This window comes from Acinonyx jubatus, chromosome B3 (assembly GCF_027475565.1).
Source record: "Acinonyx jubatus isolate Ajub_Pintada_27869175 chromosome B3, VMU_Ajub_asm_v1.0, whole genome shotgun sequence".
Taxonomy (NCBI): Eukaryota; Metazoa; Chordata; class Mammalia; order Carnivora; family Felidae; genus Acinonyx; species Acinonyx jubatus.
The window spans coordinates 133099763-133126903 of record NC_069386.1 but is presented as its reverse complement, the minus strand read 5'-3'; the positions used below and the strand labels follow the sequence as shown (position 1 = coordinate 133126903).

Genomic DNA, 27141 nt, shown 5'->3' with positions numbered 1-27141 from the left:
AGGCCAGCCCAGCTGCCTAGACACAGAGAGGCAGGTGTCTTCCTCAGCCACGGCAAGGCTTTAGAAAAATCCAAGTGCTTGGGATGTCTGGGGTCAGGCAAACAATGAATAGCACCTTCTCTCTGTGTGGGGCTTTGTCCTTCCAAGGCACTTTGCATCCATCTCTTGCCAGGTGAGGTCAGGGATCCCTCCCCCCAGGAATCCCAGAAACATCAAGTGACTTGCTGAAGGTCACGCAGCAAGTGACTGGGAGAGCCAGATTAAAACCCAGTTCAATGACACCGACCCATGGCTTTGCCCAAGCTCCCACCAGCCCTAACACTGCTCACTCTTCCTAGTGGTAAGCCGTCTCGAAACTCCCAGAGCAAAGTACATCTGGGAGGTGCTCCAGAGGTGCTCAGAGGTAGCAACTGGATTTCTCTTTCAGGAGAAAACCTAAAACTTGTAAGAACATCTCTTCACACGTCCTGAACCTGGGGAAATCCTCCTAGAGCAAGCCGAGCCTCCACACAGGGTCGCCAGGAGAGCCACAAAGCACTTGGCTTTGTTTCTTCCACTCTTGTCCCAACCCACTCAACTTCCCCAGCGATCTTTTTAAGAGCAGCATCTGGTCTTATCATGGTCCTCAATAGATCCTAGCTACATACACATGCGAATGAATGAATGAATGAATGAATGCAGTGTCACTCTTGCATTTCTGCCTGGTTTTAGGTGTATTCACATATGTCTTCTTGTCTGTTCCTCATAACAATTTCCTTACAGGCATCATTCACTCCATTTGTGGTTGAAAGTGAGGCCCAAGAGGGGTGCCTGGGTGGCTCAGTTGGTTAAGGATCTGACTCTTGACTTCAGCTCAGGTCATGATCTCATGGTTCGTGAGTTGGAGCCCCGCACCAGGCTCTGTGCTGACAGTGAAGAACCTGCTTAGGATTCTCTCTCTGCCCCTTCCCGACTCGCTCTCTCTCAAAATAAATACATAAACTTACAAAAGGGGGGGGGGGGGCGCCTGGCTGGCTCAGTCAGTTAAGCGTCCGACTTCGGCTCAGGTCGTGATCTCGCAGTTTGTGAGTTTGAGCCTCACGTTGGGCTCTGTGCTGACAGCTCAGAGCCTGGAGCCTGCTTTGGATTCTGTGTCTCCTCCTCTCTCTGCTCCTCCCATGCTCATGCTCTGTCTCTCTCTGTCTCTTAATAATAAATAAACGTTTAACAAAAAAAGGAGAGTGAGTCCCAGAAGTCAAACCTCTTGCTATAGTTCACAGAGCTAGTTTAGTGGGAGAAGTAAACGTAAATCTAGATTTTCTAACCCTAAGACCCAGGCCAAAGGGAAAGGCGGGAAGTCAGGGAAGGGGGAGGGCAATTCACCTTTTGTGAACACCTCCCGTGTGTAGTGTGAGTTTGCCATCACTAGGAGTCCATTTCACAGTTGAGAAAACCAAGACTTAGTGAGGCAGAGTACTGACCAACATTGCCAAGACGTCACAGCCAATGAAAACAAAGGGATTTGAATCTGGGTCCACTGGGCATGAAAGCCCACCCTCTCAGGCCTTCTGGACCAGGCCATCTCTCTGTTCGAGTGTGAGGTGTTATAAAGCAGCTGATCAATGGCCTGGTGTTTGCTGAACACTTGCTACAGCTCTACTCTATGAGGGCTGTGGGGACCACATCTATTGTAACACACAAACCCTCGGAAGCTTCCAGCCAGTGGGGGCAGAGGAGATAGGAAAATGTGGAACAGACAACGAAGGCCGAAGGGATTCGGGAGAGCATCCAAGCACAGGTGGAGGGGGCTGAACCTGGTGAGTACAAGGGAGGGGAAAGAAAGGGGCAGGGTGGTTCCAGATGAGGGCATAGGCATTATTACTCTCCCAGGGGGGGCTTTACACTGGGGGGGAAACTGCCCTGAACAGGCAAGAACAGGAGAGCACATTAGGAAACTTCACTGTCCACCCAAGGAGAGGGCCCGGGTGAGCGGTGGGCCTCAGGAGGATTTTGACAGTCAGAATGAGCCTTTTCTAGAACAGGTAGGTTCCCCCTCCTCTGCTATTTCAGGACAGCCAGGACAAACCAACTCCCACTCCTTGCAGGCTGAGGCCTGACATTTCACCACTGTAACATCACTACTATAACTTTTATTCCTATTGAGAACTGAGACGCACACCCTCACGGCTGTGAGCACAACTTTATGGTGATGTTAGTCTTTCACATGTTAGTATAAATCTGTTTATTGGCTAGAGAATTTCCAGAGAGCAGGTTTTCCCAGGAGGTGGCAGAGGGAGGCAGAAACAGCTAGGAAGGAAGGTGAGAGTCCCAGATGCAAACGTTGAGCTAAGATAATCCACATTCCCCCGCTCTCCAGTGACAGAAAGCCCAGGACCCCTGACACTTCTGTAGTCACCCCCAAAAGAGGGGTGGCTGCACAGAGAACCCTGGCTCTCTGAAACAGTTGGGTTGGACTGTTTTCCCTTGGACAGATTTTCAGAAGCTGCAAAGCCCCTGAAGGTGGTGGCCACTGTGCACACGGGCCACCCACTCGGGCCTGGTGCTGGCATGAAACCTTCACTCCCACAAGCCCATTTCCCTCTCTTCCCCTTCTCTTGCCTCCAAGGCCCTGTGTTCTAGAAGTTTCTCTCATCTCTGTCAAAACTTCTTCCTGTGTCCCACTTCTTCAGGGCGAAGTGAACTCCCAGCAGTCCCTGTGTTGCTGTGCCCCAGAGAGGCGGTGCAGTACCCCACCTTCTTAGGAGGCTTCATCCACCTAAAGGGACTCCCCTCCCACCCCCCTGCAATGGCCACTCCAGGCCCCACCCCTTTTCTTGGCCCTGCTGCCCTGCCCGGTTCCCACCACTGCCACCGCCATCACCGAGGCCCTTAACTCGGGCAGGTCTCTCAAACCCTCACTCCTCCTGCTCCTACTGCTCTTGGCAGGGAGGGCCGTCCCATCCCCCACCCACACAGCCCAGCTCTCTTCAGAAGCACCGATTTCATCTGGGCACTTCCTGCTCCAAGTGTGTCCATGCCTTCCCAAGATGCTGCAGAGCTAGACCCTGACACCTGGGGGTGGTTGTCAAGGCCCATGGTGACCCGGCCCAATCCCACCTTCCCAGCCTCATCGTCGATTTGGCTCCCCTCATCACCTTACCCCCAACACCGCCCACCCTTCCCTGAATCTCTTTCCTGCATCTGAGCCCTGCAGGGTGTGGTCTCAGTTTCTCCTCCTCACAGTGATTTCCCAACCTCACGGCCCAAGGAGTCCTAGATGATATCTCCCTCAGCCAAAAGTAGTCTGTTTGGGGGCACGTGGGTGGCTCAGTTGGCTAAGTGATGGGCTCTTGGTTTCAGCTCAGGCCATGATCTCACAGTTTGTGTATTCGAGCCCTGTGTCAGGCTCCATGATGACAGTGTGGAGCCTGCTTGGAATTCTCTCTCTCCCTCTCTCTCTGCCTCCCCCCCAACTCAATCTCTCTCTCTCTCTCTCTCTTAAAATAAATGAAAAAACTTAAAAAAAAAGTAATCAATTTTGATACCTCCAAAGTACCCATTCACATTCTGGCACTTACCACAGAGCTAGCCTGCACTTTTGGTTAAGTGTGTGTGTGTGTGTGTGTGTGTATGTGTGTGTGTGTGAGTGTGTGTGTGTGTCTGCCCTATGGATCCGATGTCAGGAGCCATGTCTTACAGAGCCCATCGTAAGTGTCCTCCTTCCGAAGCCATCTAGAACATATTCAATTGGTTGTGTCGTGAGCAAAGGGAGGCGAAAACCTATATGCACCACCATGATTCAAAACACATTCACGGCGGGTGGCAGGGGGGAGGGAAACAGGCAAAGGGGGTGAAGAGAACACTTATTGTGAGGAGCAGTGAGTGATGTACAGAAGGGGTCAATCACTCTATTGTACAACCAAAACTAATGTGACCCTGTCTGCTACCCATACTGGAATGAAACAAAAATTTGAACGCATTAAAAAAAAAAAAAGAAATTCATCAAAGTTTTACAATAAAGTTCTTGGAGTTAAATGATCCAGTGGTGTGGTTTTTTTTCCCTGGACCAACCCCAATTTTGGAGGCTGAGAAGGGAATTGCTGAAACCAGAAAGAAACAAACTGTGGTTAGCTTTTAGCCCAAACCTCCCTGGGTAACAACCGCTGTGCGATAAAAAGAATGAATCAGCCTCTTAGAGGAGTTCTCTGGAAACAAGGCATTGCAGGAAACAATGGTTTTGAGGTGTAAGTTGATGTTTTTCAATCCCCACAGCAAATGATGACTGGTCGTGTTTACTGAGAGTGCTTACTCCATGCGGACGCTGGGACAGCTCTTCCTCAGAAACATCCCCATGCCGTCCAGGGGACAACACGGTGATGTTGGGAAAGTTACTCCAATTCTGATGTCAGTTCCAACGGGTCTCTTTCCCCACCGCACCAACCGATTCTCCTCCACCAGCCGGGTGTCCTACGATTCAGCTCAATTCTGATGCTGTCCCCCTGGAGGTGGCGTCAGACCCCACAGGTTAAAGGCTCAGTCCCAGGAGATGGGCCCCTGCCCCACCCCTTCAGATGCTAATTACAAGTCCAGGTGCCTGTGGCCAAACAGTAACAGATGGGATGTTCCAATGACTCCCTTCTTGGGTTCAATTAATTTGCTAGAGCGGCTCACAGAATCCAGAGAAACATCTTACATATTAGATCACCAGTTTCTTATAAAATGATATAAATGACAAATAGCCAGATGGAAGAGGTTCACAGGGCAAAGTATGTTGCCCCAATCCAAAAGCTCTTTGAACCCCATCCTTTTGAGGTTTTGTGGAGGCTTCACTACATGGGGATGCATTGGCCATGCATTAAATGATTAAATTGTTGGCCGTTGGCCATTGGTGACTGATTCAACCTCCAGCCCCTCTCCCCTCCTTGGAGGTCAGGGTGTGGAACAGAAAGTTCCCACCCTCCAATCATGCAATTGGTTTCCCTGGCAACCAACACCTCACGCTCCCCAGCCCTCACTGAGGTCTTTGTACAAACTCTGGTGTGGTTGAAAGGGACTTGTCATGAATATCAAGACACCTTTATGGCTCCTAACACTCAGGAAATTCCAAGGGTTTGGGGAGCTCCGTGCCAGGAACTGGAATGGAGACCAAACATATATTACTTATTAGAAATCATGATAACATGGCTACGATGCTGTTGAGTGCTTTCCTCCCACCAGGCGATACTGTCCCCCATCCCTACATGTATTCACTCATCAACCCTCCAACAGTTGGTTCTGTTGCAGGTGCTCCCATTTTGTACGTGAGGAAACTGAAGCACAGATAAGTAGCTTGTCTGATGTCCCAAGGTGACAGAGACAGAATAAAGATGTAGAACCATCTGCCTTTCCAGAGCGCATGCTCTCAAAAGAGCTCTGCTTTGACTAGAGTGTAACTCACTACTATGGGAGTACTGCCTCCCCGATAAAATATCACGAGCTTGCCTTGTCCTTCCCAACCCCGACGTTAACGATGATCGTTCCTTCCCTTTTTATGGACTTAACATGCTGTGGTCCAACTATGGGTTAAATCTCATTCTAGGATGGTGGGTCAGTTGGTGAAGGGCTCAAACCCAAGAGCAGCAGTGCAAATCTCCTGTGTGGACCTCAAAGGCATTCTGGTCCACACAGGGCCATCTGGATGACGCTCTGACCTGCCCATACATACAGATCTCTACTGCCCAGGAACACTTATCTAGGATTTCTCTCTTCCTTGGTTTAAAGGTTCCCCCAGTCCAGTGGCGATAACACATCAGTGCCAATCAGCACGACATTCACCAAATTTCCCAGTGAGGTGGGCTTTGTTCCTAAGCACAGGTGGATCTATCAGCTTCAACTACTTGGCCCCAAACCACAGACCTCAGAGTGGGAGATCTGTTCAGGGTAGAAGAAACCCTGCCTGAGCTCAACACGCCAGCTTTTCTAAAGCCAGGGGGTCAGCCTGGGTAGCAGGGAATATGCAGGGAGTACCGTGGGGCTGCCCCCGAAACAGGGCCTGTGGCTCAGACTGAGTGCCAGGCAGTGGCTTTCTGTAGGGGTCAGACCACATCATCCGTCCCTGTCTGATGGTTCCTCTTCTGGAGACAGGGCCAACTCATTTTCTTTTTCTTCCTTCTCCTTCTTTTGTTTTTGTTTTTGTTTGGCAGCCAGCAGAAAAAATGCCATCCCATGAATGTGTCAGTGTCACCATCTTCAAGGGTGCGGATGAATGAAAAGGGGCTAGCTTTTCATTAATTTCAGCCATTTCAGCTGGCCTAGCCTCCGTCTATCCTGTAGCCTGCTCCTGTGTTCCCTGCGTCCCCGGCCCTAGTGCCTTCTTCTGCTGGTTCTCTGCCCCCACCTGCCACGCACACACAGCTGGCCTCTGAGGGTCCCTGTGAAGCTAAGTGGTAGCTTAGCTACCCAGACACGGCAAAGCCTTCTTTTCACCTCGGAGCGGAACAGAGGTAGACTGGGGGTGCAGGAGATGGTGATGCCTGCTCGGAGTGGTCACCGCCCCTCCCTGCGTAGAGCGCAGACAGCAGCCGCTATTGCTCAGGGCTGTTCGTCCCCACAGCATCACTAGCCTGAGCGACTGGGTCAGTGTTTTGCAAAGAACCTCTTTTTTTTTTTTTTTTTAATTTTAAGCATTTATTCATTTTTGAAAGGCAGAGAAAGACAGAGCATGAATGGGGGAGGGGCAGAGAGAGAGGGAGACTCAGAATCTGAAGCAGACCCCAGGCTCTGAGCTGCCAGCACAGAGCCTGACGCGGGGCTCGAACTCACAGACTGCGAGACCATGACCTGAGCCGAAGTCAGCCACCCAACCGACTGAGCCACCCAGGCGCCCCGCAAAGAAACTCTTAACAAGGAAGGAGAGGGGGATCCAAGCACACAGAACCACAGAGGTGGTCCAAGTGAGCCTTCCTCGTGGGGCCACGGGTGAGGCTGACCTCCTGTGTTCGGGGGATCCCCTCGTCTCCCTCCTTTGCCTGAGTTGCGTGGGAAATCCCAACAAAAGGCCCCAGTCCCAGGCCTGGGCCTTCCCCTTGCCCACTTCCTCCTCAGGCTGTCCCCCGCTGCGGCCACCACGGCCACAGGGGTACTCAAAAGCTTGGTGGCTCCCTCCTCCCACGAGGGACTACGAGGCGGGCGCACACGTTGGATGGGATTTACCCAGAGCCTGGAAACCTCTGTGTAGGCTCATTCCACTCTTCCTTTTAGCTTAATCTTGCAGGAGAATTAGTAATAATAATAATGATAATAAGGCCCAACAAATATGATTCTAATCTTCTATTGTGCTCTCGGTACTGTCCTAAGTTATTTATTTATTTATTTTTAAAGTTTGTTTATTTATTTGGAGAGAGAGAATCCCAAGCAGGGTCCACGCTGTCAGCACAGAGCCTGACTCAGGGCTCGATCCCACTAATCATGAGATCATGACCGGAACGGATACCAAGAGTCGGATGCTTAACTGACTAAGCCACCCAGGTGCCTCTGTCCTAAGTAATTTAGACACACTAATTCCTGCAAGCACCCCTATGAGGGAGACACCATTATCCTTCCCATCGTAGAAGCCTGGAGAGGCTAAGTAAGGCCTGGAGAGGTCACACAGGTAGTGAAAGACAGAACTGGGATTCAAACACAGGCGGTGGCTTCTGTAGTCTGTGCTCGATCACCATGTTAAGGAGACAGGTACTGAATGAGGAAAGAGACCAAAAAGATCAGAACGGTGAATCAAGGAAGCACAGAAACACATCACCTGGTACATTCTTGATGTTGTCTGGGTTCAGGAGTGTGAGGTTTGGCGGAGCGCCAGAGTAATATACAGAAAGAGCCAAAGAAAAACACATGCAAACTTATAGATGACATCTGTGCGGTCACAGTGAATGGACACAAATCATGATTGGAAGAGTTATGTCACAGGAAGGATTTGGGGTTTGGGTTTTGATGGTCTTTTCGGCAAAGTTGAGCACTGAGTGTTTCAGAGTGGGAAGTGAGATTCTACCACACGGTCCTGGGAGGAAGATATGAATCTGGAAAAGGGAGCTAAGTGCCTTGGTTTGTGGCTTGGGCTCCCGATTGGAAATGAGACATTTGCAGCCAGACATGACATCCTGGTTCCATTGGGTAGGACTTGTGCATGCTTTCTGACCAAGTCCCCAAAGGCCAGGAAGTGTAACTGGGTTGGAAAGACTTAGAAGTGATTACCCTGGAGCTAGGGCGGGGAAGTGGGAAGGAAGCGAGGGGCAAAGGAGAAAAGCAGATCTTCCAGTCTGTCAGTCCAGCCCGGTTCCCCTCTCCTCTGAGAAGCCTTCCTTATCAGCCTGCCCTTGAGCAAAGCTCCCTCCTTGCACTTCTAGAGCACATGCCCACCTTCAGCTACTTTCTCCATGCTGGTGTTGAAATTCAAGAGCACAACTGGCTATCAGGTTTCTAAAGGACTGCAGGTAACTAGTGCCTGGGCAGGCGAGTCTTTGAACTCGGCTGATGGTCAAACACGCACCCGGGGTCTGTGCACCCCCAGGCACCTGCTGAGAACATCCATGAAAGGGCCCGGGTTCTTGGAGAACAGTAGGAGCCCCAAACAACCTCCCCCTTCTGCAGTCATTAGAAGGTGCTATATACCCTGGCTTGGGAAAACTATGACCCTCCTTCCTCTTTGAGATCCCTACACTTTCTTCCTTGCTGGACACTGCAGGACAGAGGTCACTGGTTTGCCATCTAAAGTAACAACCCCACATACTCTACCCCCTCACAGACTCTCAGCCTTTCACCAAAATCCAAGTCCTCTGCTTCTGCCTGGGCACAAGCCAGGACCACATTTCCCAGTCTCCCTTGCAGTTGGGTGTGGTCATATGACCGCACTCTAGCCAATGGAATGCAAGCACAAGTGACAGACCCATTTCCTGCACAAGACTCTGAACTGGGAGGCTGCCTGCTCCTGCTGCAGAGCCCCCCGCCCCCCAAAGAGCTTTCCCCGCTGCTGCTGAGGAATCTTGCACAGGAGCAGACACTAGCCTCTTCTGGGCTTAAGCCCTTACACTTTTTGTTGATATTGAGGCAGCTGGCTGATCTTCCCATTTCCACATTCTACACAGCAGGGACTCTTCAGCTCAAGGTCACCCTGTATTGTTACTTGTTTACCGTCTCCTCCCTTCACCCGAACATCAGCCCGGAGAGGCTGAGGCTGTGTTTTGTCTCATGTTGTGGTCCCAGTGGTAGAACAGCTCCTGACACAGGGGAGATACTCAATAACCATGTGCTGAACATACAGTGAGTCAGGGTCTCTGTGGAAAGGCCCCCTTGAGCAACCTGCTTCTGCTTTCTCATCCACATCCACCTCTGGAGCTAGATTAGCTTCTAAGCGCATGGATACCCACTGGTCTCCCTTTGGGACCCAGCCTGTGTTCTCTCCTTGTTCCTGCTCTCCTGGAATCCTTCCCACCTTCTGCAGTCACCCCTGTCACACTGCACAGCAAGTGTGTGTCTGTGTCCCTCCCACCCCCACCAAGCCCCCCCCCCCAACTAGACTGGGAGACCCTTGAGGCCAAGAGCCTATTCATCTGTGTATCTGCTCAGTGTTGGGCACAAGTGTTTCCTGAGAACTACTCCAGAATATTTAATAAATATCTCAAAATATTTATTATATTTACATGTTATATAAATATATATTTACGAAATATACTTCATACATATTTTATTGTCTTCTTTAACTCTTTTCACTCTGTTTCTAACTAAGGGTAAAAAGCTTTCCACACCCTCCGGATTTTTAAGAGGACCTAAGCTGGATGCCTGGAATTTTCTATAGATTTTTCTAACTTCTAGGCTTTTTGGCTAGACCTGGCATGGTCTGCGAGAGGCCCGGACCCTTTCACTGTGTATCAGTACAAACCGCCCTTGATCAGAGGCCCCAAAACATTTTCCCATGGGCCCCAGGCCTGCTCCCCACAGCCCTGTGCACACACAGGATTTCTGTCTTCCAAACTGCCTGCCCATTTGACCCTCACAAAGGCCCTGTGACTCCGGCAGGACAGTGACTGTTATGTGCATCTGACAGACGAGAAAATGGACTCAGGGAGGTTAAGTGACTTGTCCAAGATCAAGGTTGGGGTGTGTGCCGAGCTATCACTGGGACCAGGGATCCAGACAGTTCCTCTCCTTTTATTCAGTTTCTCCAGCCTGAGCTAACCAGAAGAAGCTTCATGGCGGCCAAGAGGAAGCAAAGCCAACAGGCTGTGATAGGAGTGAGCGGAAATACATCGACTGTGAGTGATAAACTGAGTTCACAACAAACCCGGCCAGATAACTCTGGGGGGCTGAAAGTCCTCCCAGCCTTCCTATTTTAAACCCTTCTGACCAGATGGGAGTGTCTGTGGTAGTGTGGTGTAGCATCTTCTGCTGCTGTGTGGTCAGGGGCCAGCACAGGAAGGTACTTACTCGATTTTTCTTCTTTAATGGTGTATTCGAGCACCTCGGACGAGCTGTCGTTCAGGGAAGGGAAGTGGACACAGAGCACCAGGTGCTTCAAGCTGCTGTCCCGGCAGACCAGGAACGTCTACAATGGAAGGAGGGGGCAGCTCCATGAGTCAAAGATTTGGGTGAAGGTTAGAAGGACAGCAGTGAGCTGGAAGTCATCCAGAATGTTCCAGAAACAAGGAGGCAAGCATCCCTCAGGGGAACTGGGGATTCTGCCCCAAGAGCCACGTGTCACCTGGCCCACGTCCCCTGCTCCTGAGTCTCCATTTCTCATAGGCCCACGGGGGGGGGGGGGGCGGTCAACTAAATCAATGTTTCCTAAAGAATTCTGTATTGTAGACACAGAGTTTGATGGGGGTGTTTAAAATGCGGATTCCTGTGCCCCACCCCGGGGATGCTGGTTGGGTGGGAAGGGTTCAGAATGGGCTGATTCTGATATGGGTAGGGGTCCGGCATACACACACAGAAAAGCTCTAAGGTAGGGGCAGTCATGTTGATTTTCAAGTCACACCCCAACATGTATGCTCACCTCCACCCGTCCCCACCCTGAGGTCTAAAGCCTCCCCCACTCAGGTCCCAAGCTCCTGGGCTAGAGCGTGGAAGACCAGGAGTCTGGCCAGAGATGCTGAGGGAAGGCTGGGGAACAGGGCCACCAGGGCATCCCCAAGAATGCGGCCCCAGGGATGTGGCCCCAGGCACGAGACGCTCTGGAGAAGCATGAAAATGGCACGTTTTCCCTTTCCCCACCAAGGCACACTGTCCTCTCTCCCATTTCATGATACTCCAGATTCTCTGCTTTCGTTATTATAACTGTTAAGAAAACATTATACTAATATTGATTAATAGCAGCCCACACCTACTGCCTCCCTAGTCTGCCTCAGGCTTTAACCCCAGGTGATTAGATTCCATGATCTCGCTTAGTTCCCTTATTAAAGCTGGGGGGGGGGGGGTTGCTATTATTATTACTATTATTTTAAAATATTTATTTATTTTTGAGGAGGGGAGGGGCAGAGAGAGAGAGAGAGGGAGACAGAGAACCTGAAGCAGGCTCGGAGCTGTGAGCACAGAGCCCGATGTGGGGCTTGAACTCACAAACCGTGAGATCATGACCGAAGCCAAAGTCAGACGCTTAACTGACTAAACCACTCAGGTGCCCCTGGAAGGTGTTACCATTATCCCCATTTTAGAGAGGAGGAAGCTGAGGTAGAGAGAGACAAGTAATGCCCTTCGACTTGGATCCTGGGCACTCAGTCACCCCCGTACCCCCTGCACCCGGCCCAGAGAAGCTGGGCTCCTTTGGGAGCAGTGACACAATGAGCCCATGAGTCACTCAACTGTGGTTGGAAGTTTACCAGCCCCTCTCCTGGAGCAAGGCAGAGTGGAGAGAGCATGAGAGCCTGGAGTGGATGGGAGAGGACAGACGAGGACAGGAGGGAGGCTTCTGGGGGTGGAAATGCAGGTGACATGCTGCCTACAAATGTGCCCCAGCCTGGAAGCTGGCCTTCCCTAGGGGACCCAGCAGAGGCTGGCTTACCTCTAGAAGCCTTCTGCAGCCCCCACCCTGCACGCAGAGAGGACGCCTGAGCCCCCTGCACGGCCTCGCCTCATGCAGAGCTGTGGCATCGCTGAACCGATGTGTTCACCTGAACCTGATCTGGCCTCAGGAACACACGGTCTTGCAGAGAAAAGGGTTTATCTGGCCTTTGCTTCAGAGGCCCAAGGTCAAGCTGTCTTCCGCCTGGGCTGGATGGGAACCAGCAGTGTGTGTGGGAATGTGAGGGTGAGTCTGTGGGGGTGTGGGGGTGTGGGGGTGGGGGAGTGTAGTATAATGAAAAGGGGATCTGGTCTTTGTCTCAGGTTCCTGGCACAGAGCTACAAAAACCCTTGGAATTTCCTGAGTGATAAGTGTCCTTTATTATTCATAATGAGCCGTTTTGACTGTACCTGAATTCACACTAACAGGTGACTCATGGCAGCCCTTGGTGTCAAAGGAGGGGCTGGCCACAGAAAAAACAGCGGGGGTGGGGGGTGGGGGGTGGGGAATGGAGGGTTGGAACTTTCAGCCCCACCTCTGCCTCTCCGGGGAGCTGCAGACTGGATGGCCAACATGTTAGTCGGCCCAGTCATGCCCAGGAGATAAAACTCCGTGGAGATTTCTGGTTGGTGAACACATAGATGTGTCAGGGGTGCTGTGCCTGGATTCCACCAGGGGGAGGGAACGGGAGCTCTGTGCGCCCCTCCCCACCCCAGACCTCACCCCTATCCGTCTCTGTCCCTAGCTGCTCTTGAGTTGTGTCCTTCAGAATAAAAGGGTCAGCAGAAATAGAGTCACTGCAGTGAGTTCTCAGAGTCATTCAGTGAATGATCAACTCTGAAGGGGGGCCGTCAGGTTTAAAGCCAAGTCAGAAGTCTGGGTAGCCTGGGGACCCCACTTGTGTCTGGCATCTGAAGTAAGGGCAGTCTCGTTGGGGACCCTGCTCTTTAACCTACGGGGTCTGCACTCACTCCAGGTACTTCGTGTCAGAACCGGGCTGAATTGTAGGACCCCCGCGGGCGCTGCAGAATTGTTGCCAAAGCAGTGAGTGAGTGAGTGAGTATGTACGTGGGGGGGTGGTGAGTGTGGAATGAGTGGACTCCGGGCTGCCCCAGGGCCTCTTGCCTGGAGCTCTGGGGAACAGGGCACGGGAAGGAAGGCCAGTGTTTTCCAAACTGTGGCTCATGACCCGTGAGTGCAAATGCCACCAACTATTTTTATTTTTTCAAGTAAAAGAGAAGAGAAGACAATCAGGATGCCTATAAGAAGGATGAACGCGGTCAGAGAGTGAGAGAGAGAGAGCGAGAGACCTACAAAGGGCCAGGGCCGTAGCCCCAACATATATTTCTCCCTCTACTGGCATCGCCTTCTTCTTGGACTATTGTGACCCCACGCTGAGCTCTCTCTTGGTTGACTGCCATGACAAAGCACGGGTGCCAGCCTCAAATGGGACCTCCTCGTGCCCTGCAAGCTCCCTGGCTCTTTCACACCCAGCAAGGACTTATTTCTAGATTTCTCCACTCTGCTCACACATCAGCCCTGTGCTCCACCCCCATGTTTACGGAAAGGAAGAAGATAACTTCTCCAGCTGGGAGGAGAGTCAGTCTGTCACAATCTGTATTTTTCTTGGGCCCCCGGAAGGCCCTGAGCAGCCAGACATGAGCTCGGTGGCCCTGGGTGATTCTGTGGCTCCCCTGAGCCTCAGTGTTCTGATCTGATCTGTAAATGCGGAGAATAACACCAGACTACCCAGCAGAAACAAAAAAAGAGCCAAAGCCCCGCCCCTCCGTATTGGAAGCCGCGGAGATATTGCACAGGGAAGCACCCAGTGGGACAGTCGGGTCTCCACAGATGCTCACTAAGGATTCATTCTCCGTTTGCAACCCCCCCCCTCCCCCCCCAGCAGGGTTTTGGTCTTCTGTCTCCCGGTCTCGGGCTCCACCTAGAACTGAGGATAAGTCTGCCACACGTGTTTACTGTGCAAAGGAACCAGGAGGTGCTTCCCTGAGAGCGTGGTTCAGTCGACGGTGAGGAGCCAGAAGCTGAAACCGCGGCTGACGTCTGTGCTCTGTGCCACGTTCGTCCCTTACATTTGGCCTCACTCGTTCTCCCCACAGCCCTGTGGAGTAGGTACTGTTGCCATCCTCTTTGACGGGTGAAGACTCAGGCTACAGAGAGGAAAAACAAACCCGAGGCCACGCAGATGCGAAGGGCAGGAGGAAGACGCAGACCAAGGTGTCGCCAGGAGCGGCTCACTTATTTATAGCCCTCCTGCCTGTGTCATCTGCTTTTTGAGGGGCAGGGGCGTGGGCAGGGGTGGAAAGTCCCCCAGGCTGGACTCTGACAAGTCCCCAGTTCTGAATGCCCAACACCCACCGTTTCTGCATGGCCACAAAGCCTCACATGGCACTTCCCTCTACCATGGCCAAGTCCTGGGGCTCTTATCTGAAAAGCCAAGGTAAGGCACTGGGGAAAGTTTGGAGGGGGGGGGGGGGCGGTGCACAGAGAGGCTGCGGGCTAGTGGGGCCATGAGGGAGGGGGGCCACTGACAGGGGTCTGCCTGGGCCACTGTCCTTTGGACAGTGTTCTGTGTTCCCCTTTGGGAGGGTTTAGCTGCTCAGCTAGTCACAGGGTCCCTCCTGGGAAATAGCCACAGACCGCACTCCAGACACAGTGTCGCTGTGCAGCCAAGTGAGGATAGGTACGATGATGCATATTATAATATTCTAAATAACCATAGTGACTCCTGCAAGCATTCTAGGTTATGGTGAGTCTCCTATGCTTAGACTCGGCAGAGTCCGGCCAAAGTCAGCGTCGGGAGGAAGACCATCGGTGCGAGCTGTCTGTGAACCCCTCACCCCCAGCCTCACGACTGGTGACCACGACTTCTACTCTAAGGAGGTATTGCCCACAATGGTTGCTGCAGGTGAGTACGTAGGAGGCCGCAGTGCTGGATGGGCCCCTCAGAGCTCGTTCTCCCACACCTTTGGGGGGTCCTGTGTGCAAATTCTCCAAGCCCCCTTCACTTCTCGTTCTGCCCCCGCTGCAGCTAGCTTTTTAGAGCTACAGTGGGACCCAGATCCCAGCTCTGCTACTCACTAGCTATTGGATCCACGGGCAAGTTCCTTTCCTCTTCTGAGCATGAGAATGATAACATCCACCTTTCGGGGCTGCCGTTGAGAATTGCTGATGACGTACATAAAACACCTGACACCCGGTATGCACTTAATAAGTAAATAGTGCTAATAATCTTTATTATTATAGTAGACTGCTACCATTTACTGAGCACTAAACCACATGCTAAGATTGTTACAGGCATAATCTCATTTGATAAATAAATAAATATTTGAGGGGTGCCTGGGTGGCTCAGTCAGTTAAGCATCTGACTCTTAATCTTGGCTCACATCGTGATCTCTTGGTTCATGAGATCCAGTCCTGCATCAGGCTCTGCACTGACAGTGAGGAGCCTGCTTGGGATTCTCTCCCTCCCCACCTCTCTCTCTGCCCCTCCCCTGCTCGTGCACTGCCCCCCCCCCCAAAATAAATAAATAAACTTTAAAAGACACGAGTTATTAGTAAGATGACTATTATGTACCTTTTTCCAAAGGGAGATATAGGAATAAGGACGAAAAGACTGTTCCCCTGCATGGGGGATTAAAAGTGGCCACAAATTCTTTGCAGCTTCTCTCATCAACTCCCCCACACCTGGAAGGGTAGCCTTGGGGCTTGCTTGGACCAAAGGAACGCAGCAGATGGGAACTCTGGAGTTCTGAGCCTAGGCTTTGAAGAGGCAGGTCAGTTTCTGTGTTGACCCTTTTGGACCATAGGTGTCACGTGAGGACATCTGAGTGAGTCCGCTGGAGTCACGCGGCCCAGCCAGCAGCCCACCCCCAGGGGCCAGACAGGTGAGTGAGCCCGTGTCAGGCCAGCCAGCCCCAGCCCAGCTGCCAGCTGACTGTGGCTGCGTGGCCGAGCCCGGGTGAGCACCAGCCGCGGTGCTCAGCAGAACCCAGCCTGGATCGCTAACCCACAGAACTGTGAGCAAATCAAACGGTGACTATTTTAGGCCACCGAAATTTCAAGTGATTTGTCATGCAACAGTAGGTAATGATACAGCCATCCGGGGTATGGACTTGGGCCTCATCCTTTGGGAACCCCCTCCTCTCTTCTTTCTGTGAGGAGCCATGCAGGGGCCCCCAAGCTCTCTGGAGGCAGGGGTGGGGGGATATTTGAAGGCCAGGAGCATGCCCAGATCCCCACTCTCCAGCCAAAGAAACGAAGACCCAGCAATGCAAAAAGACCTCCTGAGATCACATCAGTCGTCAGTGGCAGAGCCAGGACGAGAATGCGAGGCCAGTGACCTTCAGGCCACAGTTGTGACCACTACAGGACACGTCCTCCAACGCCACCAACCCACGTTGTCAACCGAGCATGCGTCCTATGCTAGGCGCCAGGCTAGAGGTTTTAGGTACCTTGCAGCAACTCCCTCCCTAGGGTCTGGAGTATTTTACCCATTGTGCAGATGGGAAAAGTATGGGGGCAGGACCAGCAGAAAGAGAGAGAGAAAGGGGAACGTTCAGAGCGTTGGGCTTTGGGGCCCTTCCACATAGAACTTCAGCCTGCAGCTCTAGAGCGAGATAACTCTGAGTTCCATTCTTAGCTCAGCCACTCCGAGCTGTGTGGTCCCTCTGGGGCTGCCTCTTCCTCTGGAAAATGGGATCATGATAGTTCCTGCTGGTGACAGTCGCTAGGAGTTAGCTCCCCAAGAACTAATGTCTTCCCTTTCTTGCTAACCAACCCCAATTCTGACCTGGCTGCAACGGATCCTGCCTCAGGAGATGAATCATGTTTGGTCAAAGCCAATCATGGTTCTTCTGCTCCTTTCTACCATTCATCCCCTTTCCCAACCTCCCTTGCAGTTAGGGGTGACCAAAAAGGCATCTAAAAAATATGCGTTCCCTGGCAAAAAGACTGAGTCTAGGAGAAGAAAGCCGTTTGCCTGTGACCACCTGCCTTTGAATGGGTGAGATGGCTGGAGCTGCAGCTGCCCTTTTGTAACTATGAGGTGACAAATCTGAGGACACAAAGCCAACACCTTGAAGATGGGGGAACAGAAAGGTGGAAAGACCCTGGGTTCTAAGGACATCGGTTAGCTGCTAAACTAACCCTGGGCCCCAACTTCCACATTCCTCATTACACAAACAGTCATAGCTTTATGGCTCAAGTTACCACAGGCTGGGTTTGCTGTTACTTGAAGCCAAAAGCATGCCCGGCTGACGCAGTGCCTCAAGTGATTATCAGAAGAACTGCACAGGTGCCTTCCGGATGCCTGCTACATAATAAGCTCTCAGTATTTGGTGCCTCCCTTCCCCAGAGACCCTCTACCGGCCTCCGAGCCCTGAGGGCAAATGGCACAGAAACCCCTGCTGTACAGAGGTAGCATTCCTATCCTCCACTGTTTGTGGATGGCTCCATGAGTCAGAAAGGAAGCATGTGAGGCCCCAGGCACTTGCAGTGAGGCCGGGTCCAGATGTCAGGCCTCGGCCCAGAGACAAGGATAAGCTCAAGGTGGGCAGTGAGGGAACAGGAGGTGACAAGTCCAGCCTTCTTTGTCCACCTGCAGGAAACCTGTGCCTGTGGGCTTCCCGGGGTCATAACGAGTGCAACAGTTCACAGTCTTGCCCTCTGTACCATCCACCGCCACTCCTGAGTCTTCCCCTGTTAACCAGGCCACCAACAAACCTTGCTGTGCCCCAGCGTCCTCACTCAACCTCTCTCCTCTGTGGGAACAAGTACAGTTTGGTGCCCCGTTGGGCCGACATCTGAATCAGCCCACTCCTTCTGTGCCCTCTTCCCACCCCCCCACCCCTGTCTTGAAAAGTTTGTTTATTTATTTAGAGAACCAGCGGGGGGTGGGGGCAGAGAGCGATGGGGACAGAGGATCTGAAGCAGGCTCTGAGCTGTCAGCACAGAGCCCGACACGGGGCTCGAACCCATGAAGTGTGAGATCATGACCTGAGCCGAAGTCCGAGGCTCAACTGACGGAGCCACCTAGGCATCCCAGGGGGTCCGATTTTCTCTAAAGAGCTAGGGTCCTCCCGTCCCCACGCCCAAAACAACAGTGGGGTAGTGGTCAGAGCACTGGGCTGCAAGGCAGGACACTGGGTGTCCCTCCTAGTTCCGACCCTGGTTTGCTGTGTCCTCTGGCAAGTCACTTCCCCCCTCTGAGCTGGCTTTTCCAGTCTAGGGAGGGCAAGGGGGTGGGAGGGTCCCACAACTCCTTCCTTCCAGAAGATTCTCTCCCAGCATCAGTGCCCTGGGGGCTTGCCCAGATCCTGACGGGCTTGCACAGGGCGTTTCACGGGTAAATGCCTGCAGTCCACGAGGCCGCCACAGACGGCTGTAGGAGCCTCTTCCTGTCTACCCTTCGCCAGTGTGGGTTTTTGGAAAGCCCAACTGATTTCAGTAACAGCTGGACAGAATATGCTTCGGGAGAGAACTATGCAGTCACTACGGGCCCTTCCTCCTCTCCAAATAAATATATACAAACCCAAAGCCCAAGACACAATAATGATTTTATTTTTATGATCCATTTTTGGCCTGGACAATCCAGAGCTGTCTGCTTTTCTACTTCTGTTATTTTAGGACTATTTTCCCATTGCTTGGGGAAATTTTCCAATCATGCCCATCCGAGCAGCAACAGAAGTGGCTGGTCCTTCCCAGAGGCCACAAACTCAGGGGCTGCCATGGCTCTAGAGGCCACTCTGGACACATGACCCACGTTTCCCGTTACTGATAATGAAGTGGTGGCAAGGCATGGAGTGGATGGAGTTTCTCAATCCTGGCTGCACATCAGAATCACCTAGGAGCTGTTAAAACACGTTGGTGCCTGAGCCCTTACTCCAGACCAAAAAAAAAAAAAAAAAAAAAAAAAAATCCGCATTTCTGGGAATGAGGCCGAGACATTGCATTTTTTTTTAAGTATATTCATTTTTGAGAGAGAGAGAGAGACAGAGCATGAGCCGGGGAGGGGTAGAGAGAGAGGGAGACACAGAATTGGAAGCAGGCTCCAGGCTCCAAGCTGTCAGCACAGAGCCCGACGCGGGGCTCGAACTCACAAACCGTGAGATCATGACCTGAGCTGAAGGACGCTCAACTGACTGCACCACCCAGGCGCCCCGAGACATTGTATTTTTTTAAAGCCTTTGAAGGCAGTCAGTTGGTGGCTTCCAATCGCACTTGACCATTTAGCAGCTATTACTCAGGGCAGGCTCCTTACCATGGGCGTTGGGTTTCCTCAGGGGTAAAATAGAAAGCCCGCTCCCTGTTCTGCAGGGCTGTTGGAAAGATGACAGATGGTGTGTGGCACACAGTAGGTCTGCCCTAAGTGTTGACTGTGCCTTCCTTCCTGGCCCCAGCACCCCGAAGGGGCAAGAGAGGGGCTTCCCTGATGCTTTTGCCAAACTAATCTTTTGAAGTTTTTTAATTTATTTTGAGAGAGTGCGTGAGCAGGGGAGGGGCAGAGGGAGAGGGAGAAAGACAATCCCAAGCAGGCTCCACGCTATCAGCACCAAGCTGGACACAGGGAATGATCTCACAGTTCATGAGATTATGACCTGAGCTGAAGTCAAGAGTCAGATGCTTAACCGGCTGAGCCACCAGGCACCCAACCCCTTTCCAAACTCACCTTGAACGGAATCGGTATTCCTTGACTCACACCTGGGGAAGGTGCCTTGAACCACCTGTGTGGCTGGTCTGTATCACAACTAGGCTGCTGCAACTATTGAGCTAAACCCCCACCACAAAAGCAATCTTACAAGAGATTTCTTTCATTAAAAGCTATCTTCTGTCCCCCAAGCAATGATACTCCAGTAGCAATAAACAAACATAACACCCCAATCTTGCTTTCTAATATTATTTTCTAATGAAAGGAACCAGGGCATCTTGGAGAAATGGCTGATTCCAGGACTGGGGCAAGCAATATACACGTGCGCCTGGGTGGCTCAGTTGGTTAAGTGTCCGACTTCAGCTCAGGTCATGATTTCACCGCTGATGAGTTCGAGCCCCACATCGGGCTCTGTGCTGACAGCTCAGAGCCTGGAACCTGCTTCAGATTCTGTGTCTCCAGCTCTCTCTGCCCTGCCCCTGTTCATGCTGTCTCTCAAAAATAAATAAACATTTAAAAAATTAAAAAAAAAAAAGAAATATACAAGAAGCATGCAGTCAGAAAGTAAGGAAGTGCTCCAAAGACCAAACACACACGCGCGCAGGTGATGATGGGCGTATGTCAAAGGGACTCAGGAGGCAACTGAAAGAGCTCCCGATGGCCAAAGTTGGAACAATTTGAGCAACAAAATAATTAAAATAGTATTGGATTATAACCCAAAGCATTGAAATCAATATCCATGAATCGATATTGATACAACTAAATGATTGAATAAACAAATAAATGGAGGGGTGCCTGGGTGGCTCGGTTGGTTAAGCATCTGACTTCGGCTCAGGTTACGATCTCACAGCCTGTGGGTTCGGGCCCCTCATCGAGCTCTGTGCTGACAGCTCAGAGCCTGGAGCCTGTTTCAGATTCTGTGTGTGTGTGTCTCTCTCTCTGCCTCTACCCCGCTCATGCTCTGTCTCTGTCAAAAATAAATAAACATTAAAAAATAAATAAATAAATGAATAAATAAATGGAGAGGACACAAAAAAGATCTTGTGCAGAAGAGCTCCAAATAATTGACGTAGGTAGTAAGGATTCCCCACTCCCTGAGGGTGGGCCGTATGCACAGTGGCTTCCTGCCAAAGAGGGCAGTACAGAAGGGGGAAACAGTTAACTTTGCCAAGGGGAAACCTGAGCACAACCTCAGCCAGGTGAGCAAGGTCAATATTAACAGTGAGTGGTAAGTCATGTTGATAGTAGGTGCCTTTGACATGATGTGATGAGAACAGCCCCATAACGCTAGTCTAACCATCAGATAAATCCCAACCGAGGGCCCTCCTACAAAATACCTTAAAATACCTGTATCCCTCAACACTGTCAAGGCCATCGAACAACAAAGAAGGCCTGAGAAACTGTCACAGTCAAGACAAGCCTGAGAAGACACTGCGACTAAATGTAATGTGGTGCCCTGGAGGAGATGCTGGGACAGAAAATGGACACTGGGTACAAGCTGTGGGCTTTAGTTAACATGAATGTATCGATATTGTTTCATTAATTGTGACAAATGTATCCTACTAACGTTAGATGTTAACTATAGCAGAAACTGGGTGAGGAGTATTTGGGAGCTCCCTATACTATCTTTGCAACTGTTCTGCAAATCTCAAATTTCCAAAATAAGTGTGTTTTTTTTTTGTTTTTGTTTTTGTTTTTGTTTTTTAAACACAACAATGTTTGGGTGCAGATGGAATAAAGGTGGCTTTTCGATTGCCTGGTTTCTGGATACACACAAATAAAAAATGGGCCAGTATGTTCCCAACACCTTATCAGAGAAGCAGGCTGCAGGGAGGAGAGACAGGGAGAGGTGGAGGGGGTGGGTCGTGGTCAAGGTCACAGAGATACTGGTGTGGGGGCAAGGGGGAAGGATGCCCAGTCTCTTGACCATTCGCATGGACAGGAAGAAGTACCCTCCACATCAGGAAGGGTGGGTCCAGGCCATCTCTGGAGACCCTTCTCTCTCTCACAGCCTGGAAGTCACCTGCAGTGGCTGCAGCTTTAAAAGCAAAGAAAGCAACACTCTAGCTGAGTTTCAGGCCATCGTGTGGGATGAAGGTACCCAGCAAAGGGCCTTCGATGAATCACACCATGCAGATTCTGTGCTCACCAGTCGTGTGGCCTCAGGCAAGTGAGTGAACCTCTCGTGCCTTTGTTTCCTCATCTGGAAATGGGGAGACTAGTAACACTTACTACCTGACAGAAATCGCCGTGAGAATGGATCAGGTTGTGCAAAGAGCAACTCTGGGGAAAACTCTGGGTAAAAGTTGGCCCATCGTTGTTATCAGAGTGTGAGCTTAGGGCTTGGCTTCTGCTTGAAAATATAGAAGAGGAGGAGTCCGGGGTAAAGGCAGAGGGCAGGGAAGCCGACAGAAGGTGCATCTGCTCTAATTCTGTTGTTCTCAGGGCTGGCCCTGCTCCTGCGGCCTCCGAGGGGCAGCGAGCGGGAACCGAGCGAGGGCCTGTCTGACCTCCTTTAGGGCAGTTGCCTTCTGTCTCAATGTTAGCTATGGTCTTACTCCCAGGATCTGATTCAGGCCTCTGGGCGTGGGGTCACTTTAGGACCTAGCCCTGGAGAAGCTTTCTATTTGCTAGACTCAGCCCCCGGATCATAGGTCCATCGCCGTGTGCCCCGGCCCAGCTCATGCCGACCTCTGGGGCTCAGCCTGTACGGTTCTCACACCCACCAACTCTCCAATGAACCTCTCAGCTCCCCCCATCTCAGTCCTGCCCATCCGTGCCACATGACCCAGCTCAGCATCTGCCTCCTCCAGGAAGTCTGCCCACATCACTCCAGAGCTCAGCACCGCTTTCTGGCCAGGGTCAGGTCTTCTCATACTCAGGGCAGACAGGAGGTGCTGGAACATGAATCCTCACCTCCACAGCCTTGAACCAACGGTTCTCAGGGGTTGGCAGACAACAACTGCTTTCTCGTCCCTTGAGAGTGGGGGGATGACCTTGAGATGTGGGATGACCTTGAGATGCGTGTTCTACACTGGCTCCTAGAGTGCTCCAGCAAGATTCACTCCTCTTTGCCCAGAGGTAACTTGCATGATCACATACATACCTTTTATCAGCTGCCTCCCTTCCCTTCCCTTCCCTGTCTTACTTCCCCTGCTGGTGCTCCCTGGGGTCACCTTCCAAATAAACCTCTTGAACTCAAATCCTCATCTCGGGGTCTGCTTCGAGGGAAGCCCAAACTAGAAATGTTCCTGTTAGCCTCAGTTTCATCATCTGTAAACTGGGGATAAAAGCAGAGTCAGTCCCACAGAATTATCCCGAGGATTCAATGAGACGACATCATATAGTACTTGACGTTAATGCCAATACAGGGCCTGGCATCAGTAAGCATTCTTCACATAGAACCACTGTTGTTGTTGTGAGTTGGGGTTATCTTAAAGTTTTTGAAGCGAGGGCTGAACCCTTCGGGCGCAGAGCAGTCAAGACCTCGGCCCAGCCCAGCTAGCCCTGGAGACGCATCTGCCTTCTCCTGGGAAGGGTCCTTACTGTGCTATCCACCCACATCTACACCCACGCCCGGGGCACACCTCTCCCAGTGACTAAGAAAGCTCCAGAAAATGGCCATCCCTCAGCATCAAAACATTGCACTTGGGGCTGTTTTTGAGCTGCATCGCCTCTGGGAAGGGTGGGAAGCTAATCCGCTCAGAACCTAATAGAGAAGAGTCGGGGCTCCTGGGTGGCTCAGTTGGTTAAAGTGTGCCATGATCTCACAGTGGCATGAGTTTGAGCCCCGCGTTGGGCTCTGTCCTGACAGCTCAGAGCCTGGAGCCTGCTTCAGTTTCTGTGTCTCCCTCTCTCTCTGCCCCTCCCCAGCTCTCTCTCTCTCTCTCTCTCAAAAATAAACACTAAAAAAACAAAAAAAAAAAAAAAAAAAAAAAAGAACCTAATAGGGAAGAGGATGTTTCTCAGGGCCTGGGGCCTGGGAACATTGACTGGGACACTCACTGGCCTGAGCCCCCGACTCCGTTTTTCCAAACGGTTTTATCATCCGCTCTGAAGTCGTCAGTTATTTCCAAACAGAAAACTTTATGGCGGGGAAGGACGAAACAACAGACCTTGTTTTCTCGAGCACGATAGTCTCACAGCCTGCCCTTCGAGCTCCCTCCCTGCTCATCCCTCCAGAGGGATCTACAGACTCCCAGGCTGCCCCTGGTGCTGTGGTGGGACTCGCCTGGCCCGCGGGGCACCTGCCACCATACCCAGAGGAGGCCTCCCTTGAGCTGGGAAGGATCCTGCTGGGCTGTCCGGCCTCACTCCCTAAGAGTGAGGGTCCCCACTCCCTAGGGCAGGGGCACCTGTGACAAAGGGAAGTTGGGACGTGGCTGGAAGCCCCTAAGTTCCGGTAATCCTGGAACTGCGGACTTGATGGATTCTATCTAGTCCAAGGTGAATGAGTCCACTAATCAGCCGAGCCCCGTGTATTCGGGAGCTTGGACCATTCCCTGGACACAGCGCACGTAGACTGCATACTGCATCGACGCTGAACCCCGGAGGAGTGCTCAGCGGCCGAAAGGCATGATTCCACCTGCACGTGCGTGTATCAGACAGCACAGCAGCAGCCAGACTGCCTGGGTTCAGCTCGGGCCCTTGCTCACTGAGTCATCTGGGGGAGGTCACTCAACTTCTTTGCCTGCCGGTTGCCTCCTCTGTGAAATGGGCATAATTGTAATGCTTACCTCAGAGGGCTGCTGTGAGCCCAAAGAGTGATGATTCACAGACAGACCTGAGACTAGTGCCTGGGACTCAGTAAGTACCTAATGAATCCTGGCCGCTATCAACATGGGGCTCTGTGTACAGGATGCCTGGAGGGACACACCATGCACTTAGAGCAAAAGAGGCTTCGGCAGCAGACCGGAGGTTGCCGGGGGCAGGGGCGGAGGTGGGGGTGGGGGGACTGGATGCAGGGCTTCACGTTGGGGCCAGGAAATGGCTGGCAGATGTCTGACAGGACCGGTGCTGGGACAACACTGTGAACGTACTAAATGGTGCACTTGACAATGGTTAATTTTCTGTTATGGGAATTTCGCCTCGATAAAAAGGAAAACCGAAAAAAAGACTCCTGGGGAGTGGAGTAGAGGCTACAAGAGAATAGATGGCAAAAACTTTGAGGAGACTCTACTCCTTAATTTGTCATGTCTGTCCAGTTTGATTTTTTTTTTTTACAGTGAATACATATGCCTATCGCTTTTATAATTAAACAAATTTTTTTTTTTAAAGGAAGTGGCATGGAACAGAAAATGTGTGGGGTGGTGGTCGGCGGCATTTGATGAGCTCTGATTCACTATCTACGGATCTTTCTTCCCCTGCAATGCCCCTATCACCTAGAGCAAAGCACTTTAATTAATGGCCCCATTTCAAAGTGAGAGAAAGGGAGGCTCACTCAACTCACAGAGCCTGACTCAAGAGCTTTTGCCTCCATCACACACAGCCCCCTAATCCTCATATGTCAAATAAAGGGGTGTAAAATGATTTCTCAGGTCCCTCCAGCTCTGATATCCTCTGGTACCCTCTGGTCCCAGATGCCTGGTCCTGTCCACAATCCAGTCTCCTAATATTGAAGGCATTCCCTTTCTTCTCCAAGTGTCAACGCAGGTGCACGAATGCCCAGAACAGCCCATGCCAGCCACACAGTTCCCTGCTCTCCAGCAGGGACACCAGACCTCCCGCCAGTCTCTCGCTCCTGAGTTTGGGGAAAAGACACCCCAGTCGAAAAGCTGATAAACCCAAGAAAGGAATGTAGATGGGCGGTTGTGCAGAGGCCAGCTGCTTGGGTGGGAGCCCAGGCAGCTCCTTGTGGCTGTGCCTGCCCACCCGTCACAAGGTGAAGAGACCCCAACTCACCCCAGCCGCCTCCTGCTGCAGGATCCTGGCTGCCTCCACCCGGCCCAGACCCAGCTGCAGCCACACCGGGCACGTTTTGATGAGCTTCTCCAGGACGCTGATACCCCGCCGTGGAAGGCAGTTCTTTGGGGTGACCGGCAGACAGGGCCCCATGCCACCTTCCTCCTCTTCTTCCTCTCCTTGTTTGCCAACATCTGGAACAGGACTGAGAACAGAATCAAATGATCAGCCCATCCTGCAGCCAGCCCAGAGACTGGTATGTAACAAACGGGGATTTGGTTCAATGGGTCAGTTATTCATCTAGCATCTGTGAAGCCAGGAGTCCTTTGGGAATTAAAAAATAATGGGGCGCCTGGGTGGCGCAGTCGGTTAAGCGTCCGACTTCAGCTCAGGTCACGATCTTGCGGTCCGTGAGTTCGAGCCCCGCGTCAGGCTCTGGGCTGATGGCTCAGAGCCTGGAGCCTGTTTCTGATTCTGTGTCTCCCTCTCTCTCTGCCCCTGCCCCGTTCATGCTCTGTCTCTCTCTGTCCCAAAAATAAATAAACATTGAAAAAAAATTGAAAAAAAAAATAAAAAAATAAGCCATGATCTTCCCCTTAGGGTGCTTACAATAAAATGGGTTGGATACGCACAGAAACAAGCAGCGGAAGCATTGGGATAAACATAACAGAAGCACAGTGTAACAGAAGTAGCTAATTCCAACACAGGATGGCTTCAGGGAAACACAGCGGGCATTGGAACAGAGCTCTGAAGATAATTTTTAAAACTTTTATTGTTTTTATTATTATCATTTTTTGTACCTCTCTCTAGAGGGTGCAAGTGAGCCAGGGGCAGAGAGAGAGAGAGAGAGAGAGAGAGAATCCCACAAGGGTCAGAGAGAGAGAGGGAGGGAGGGAGGGAAGGAGGGAGGGAGAGAGAGAGAGAGAGAGAAGCGGCGGTCTCTCACAAAGCGGGGCTGGTGTTTTACCTGAAGCCGGTCTTGTGCTCACCTGAAGCGCAGCTCAAGCTCACCTGATGTAGGACTTGAACGCACGAACTGTGAGATCATGACCTGACTCGGTCAGATGCTTAAGGGCTGAGCCACCCAGGTGCCCCTTTTATTATTTTTTAGTTTGTTTATTTTGAGAGAGAGAGAGAGAGAGAAGAGAGGGAGAGAGAGAATCCCAAGCAGGCTCTGCACTGTGGGTGTGGAGTTTGATGTGGGGTTCAAACTCACAAACCAAACTCACAAGCCAAAACCAAGAGTTGGATCCTTAACTGACTGAGCCACCCAGGAGCCCCTTAAAAACTTTTAAATTGAAGTGTAACTTACAGTGAAACATACAAATCTTCAGTATACATCTAGACAGAATTATGTATGTATATATATATGTTATATATATATATACCCGTGTTAATTATGTATATATGTATGTATACGTATATATACATACATACATATACCCATGTTAACTACCACCCAGATAGAGACCAGTGCTATTGAGCTCTTAAAAGTGGGTTGACTGAATTGAGACCTGCTAGGAGTATCAAACACACACAGGAGCTGAAGTCTTGATATGAAAAAAAA

At 51.4% G+C, this 27141-nt stretch overlaps 1 protein-coding gene and 1 long non-coding RNA gene across 3 annotated transcripts in view; one reads left to right on the top strand and one right to left on the bottom strand.

Moving 5' to 3' along the window:
• Positions 1-27141, bottom strand: part of RIN3 (Ras and Rab interactor 3) — a 123249-nt gene that overhangs the window by 58087 nt on the left and 38021 nt on the right. For both annotated transcript variants that reach the window (XM_027066466.2, XM_027066465.2), the window contains exons 2-3: positions 25575-25779; positions 10435-10552 (exon numbers count right to left, since the gene is read on the bottom strand). In XM_027066466.2, the coding sequence (XP_026922267.1) occupies positions 10435-10552; positions 25575-25779 (323 nt within the window). The remainder of the gene's footprint in view (positions 1-10434; positions 10553-25574; positions 25780-27141) is intronic.
• Positions 12412-15542, top strand: LOC128316107 (uncharacterized). Its single transcript, XR_008299621.1, has 2 exons — positions 12412-14465; positions 14794-15542. It is a non-coding gene; the product is annotated as an uncharacterized LOC128316107 (long non-coding RNA).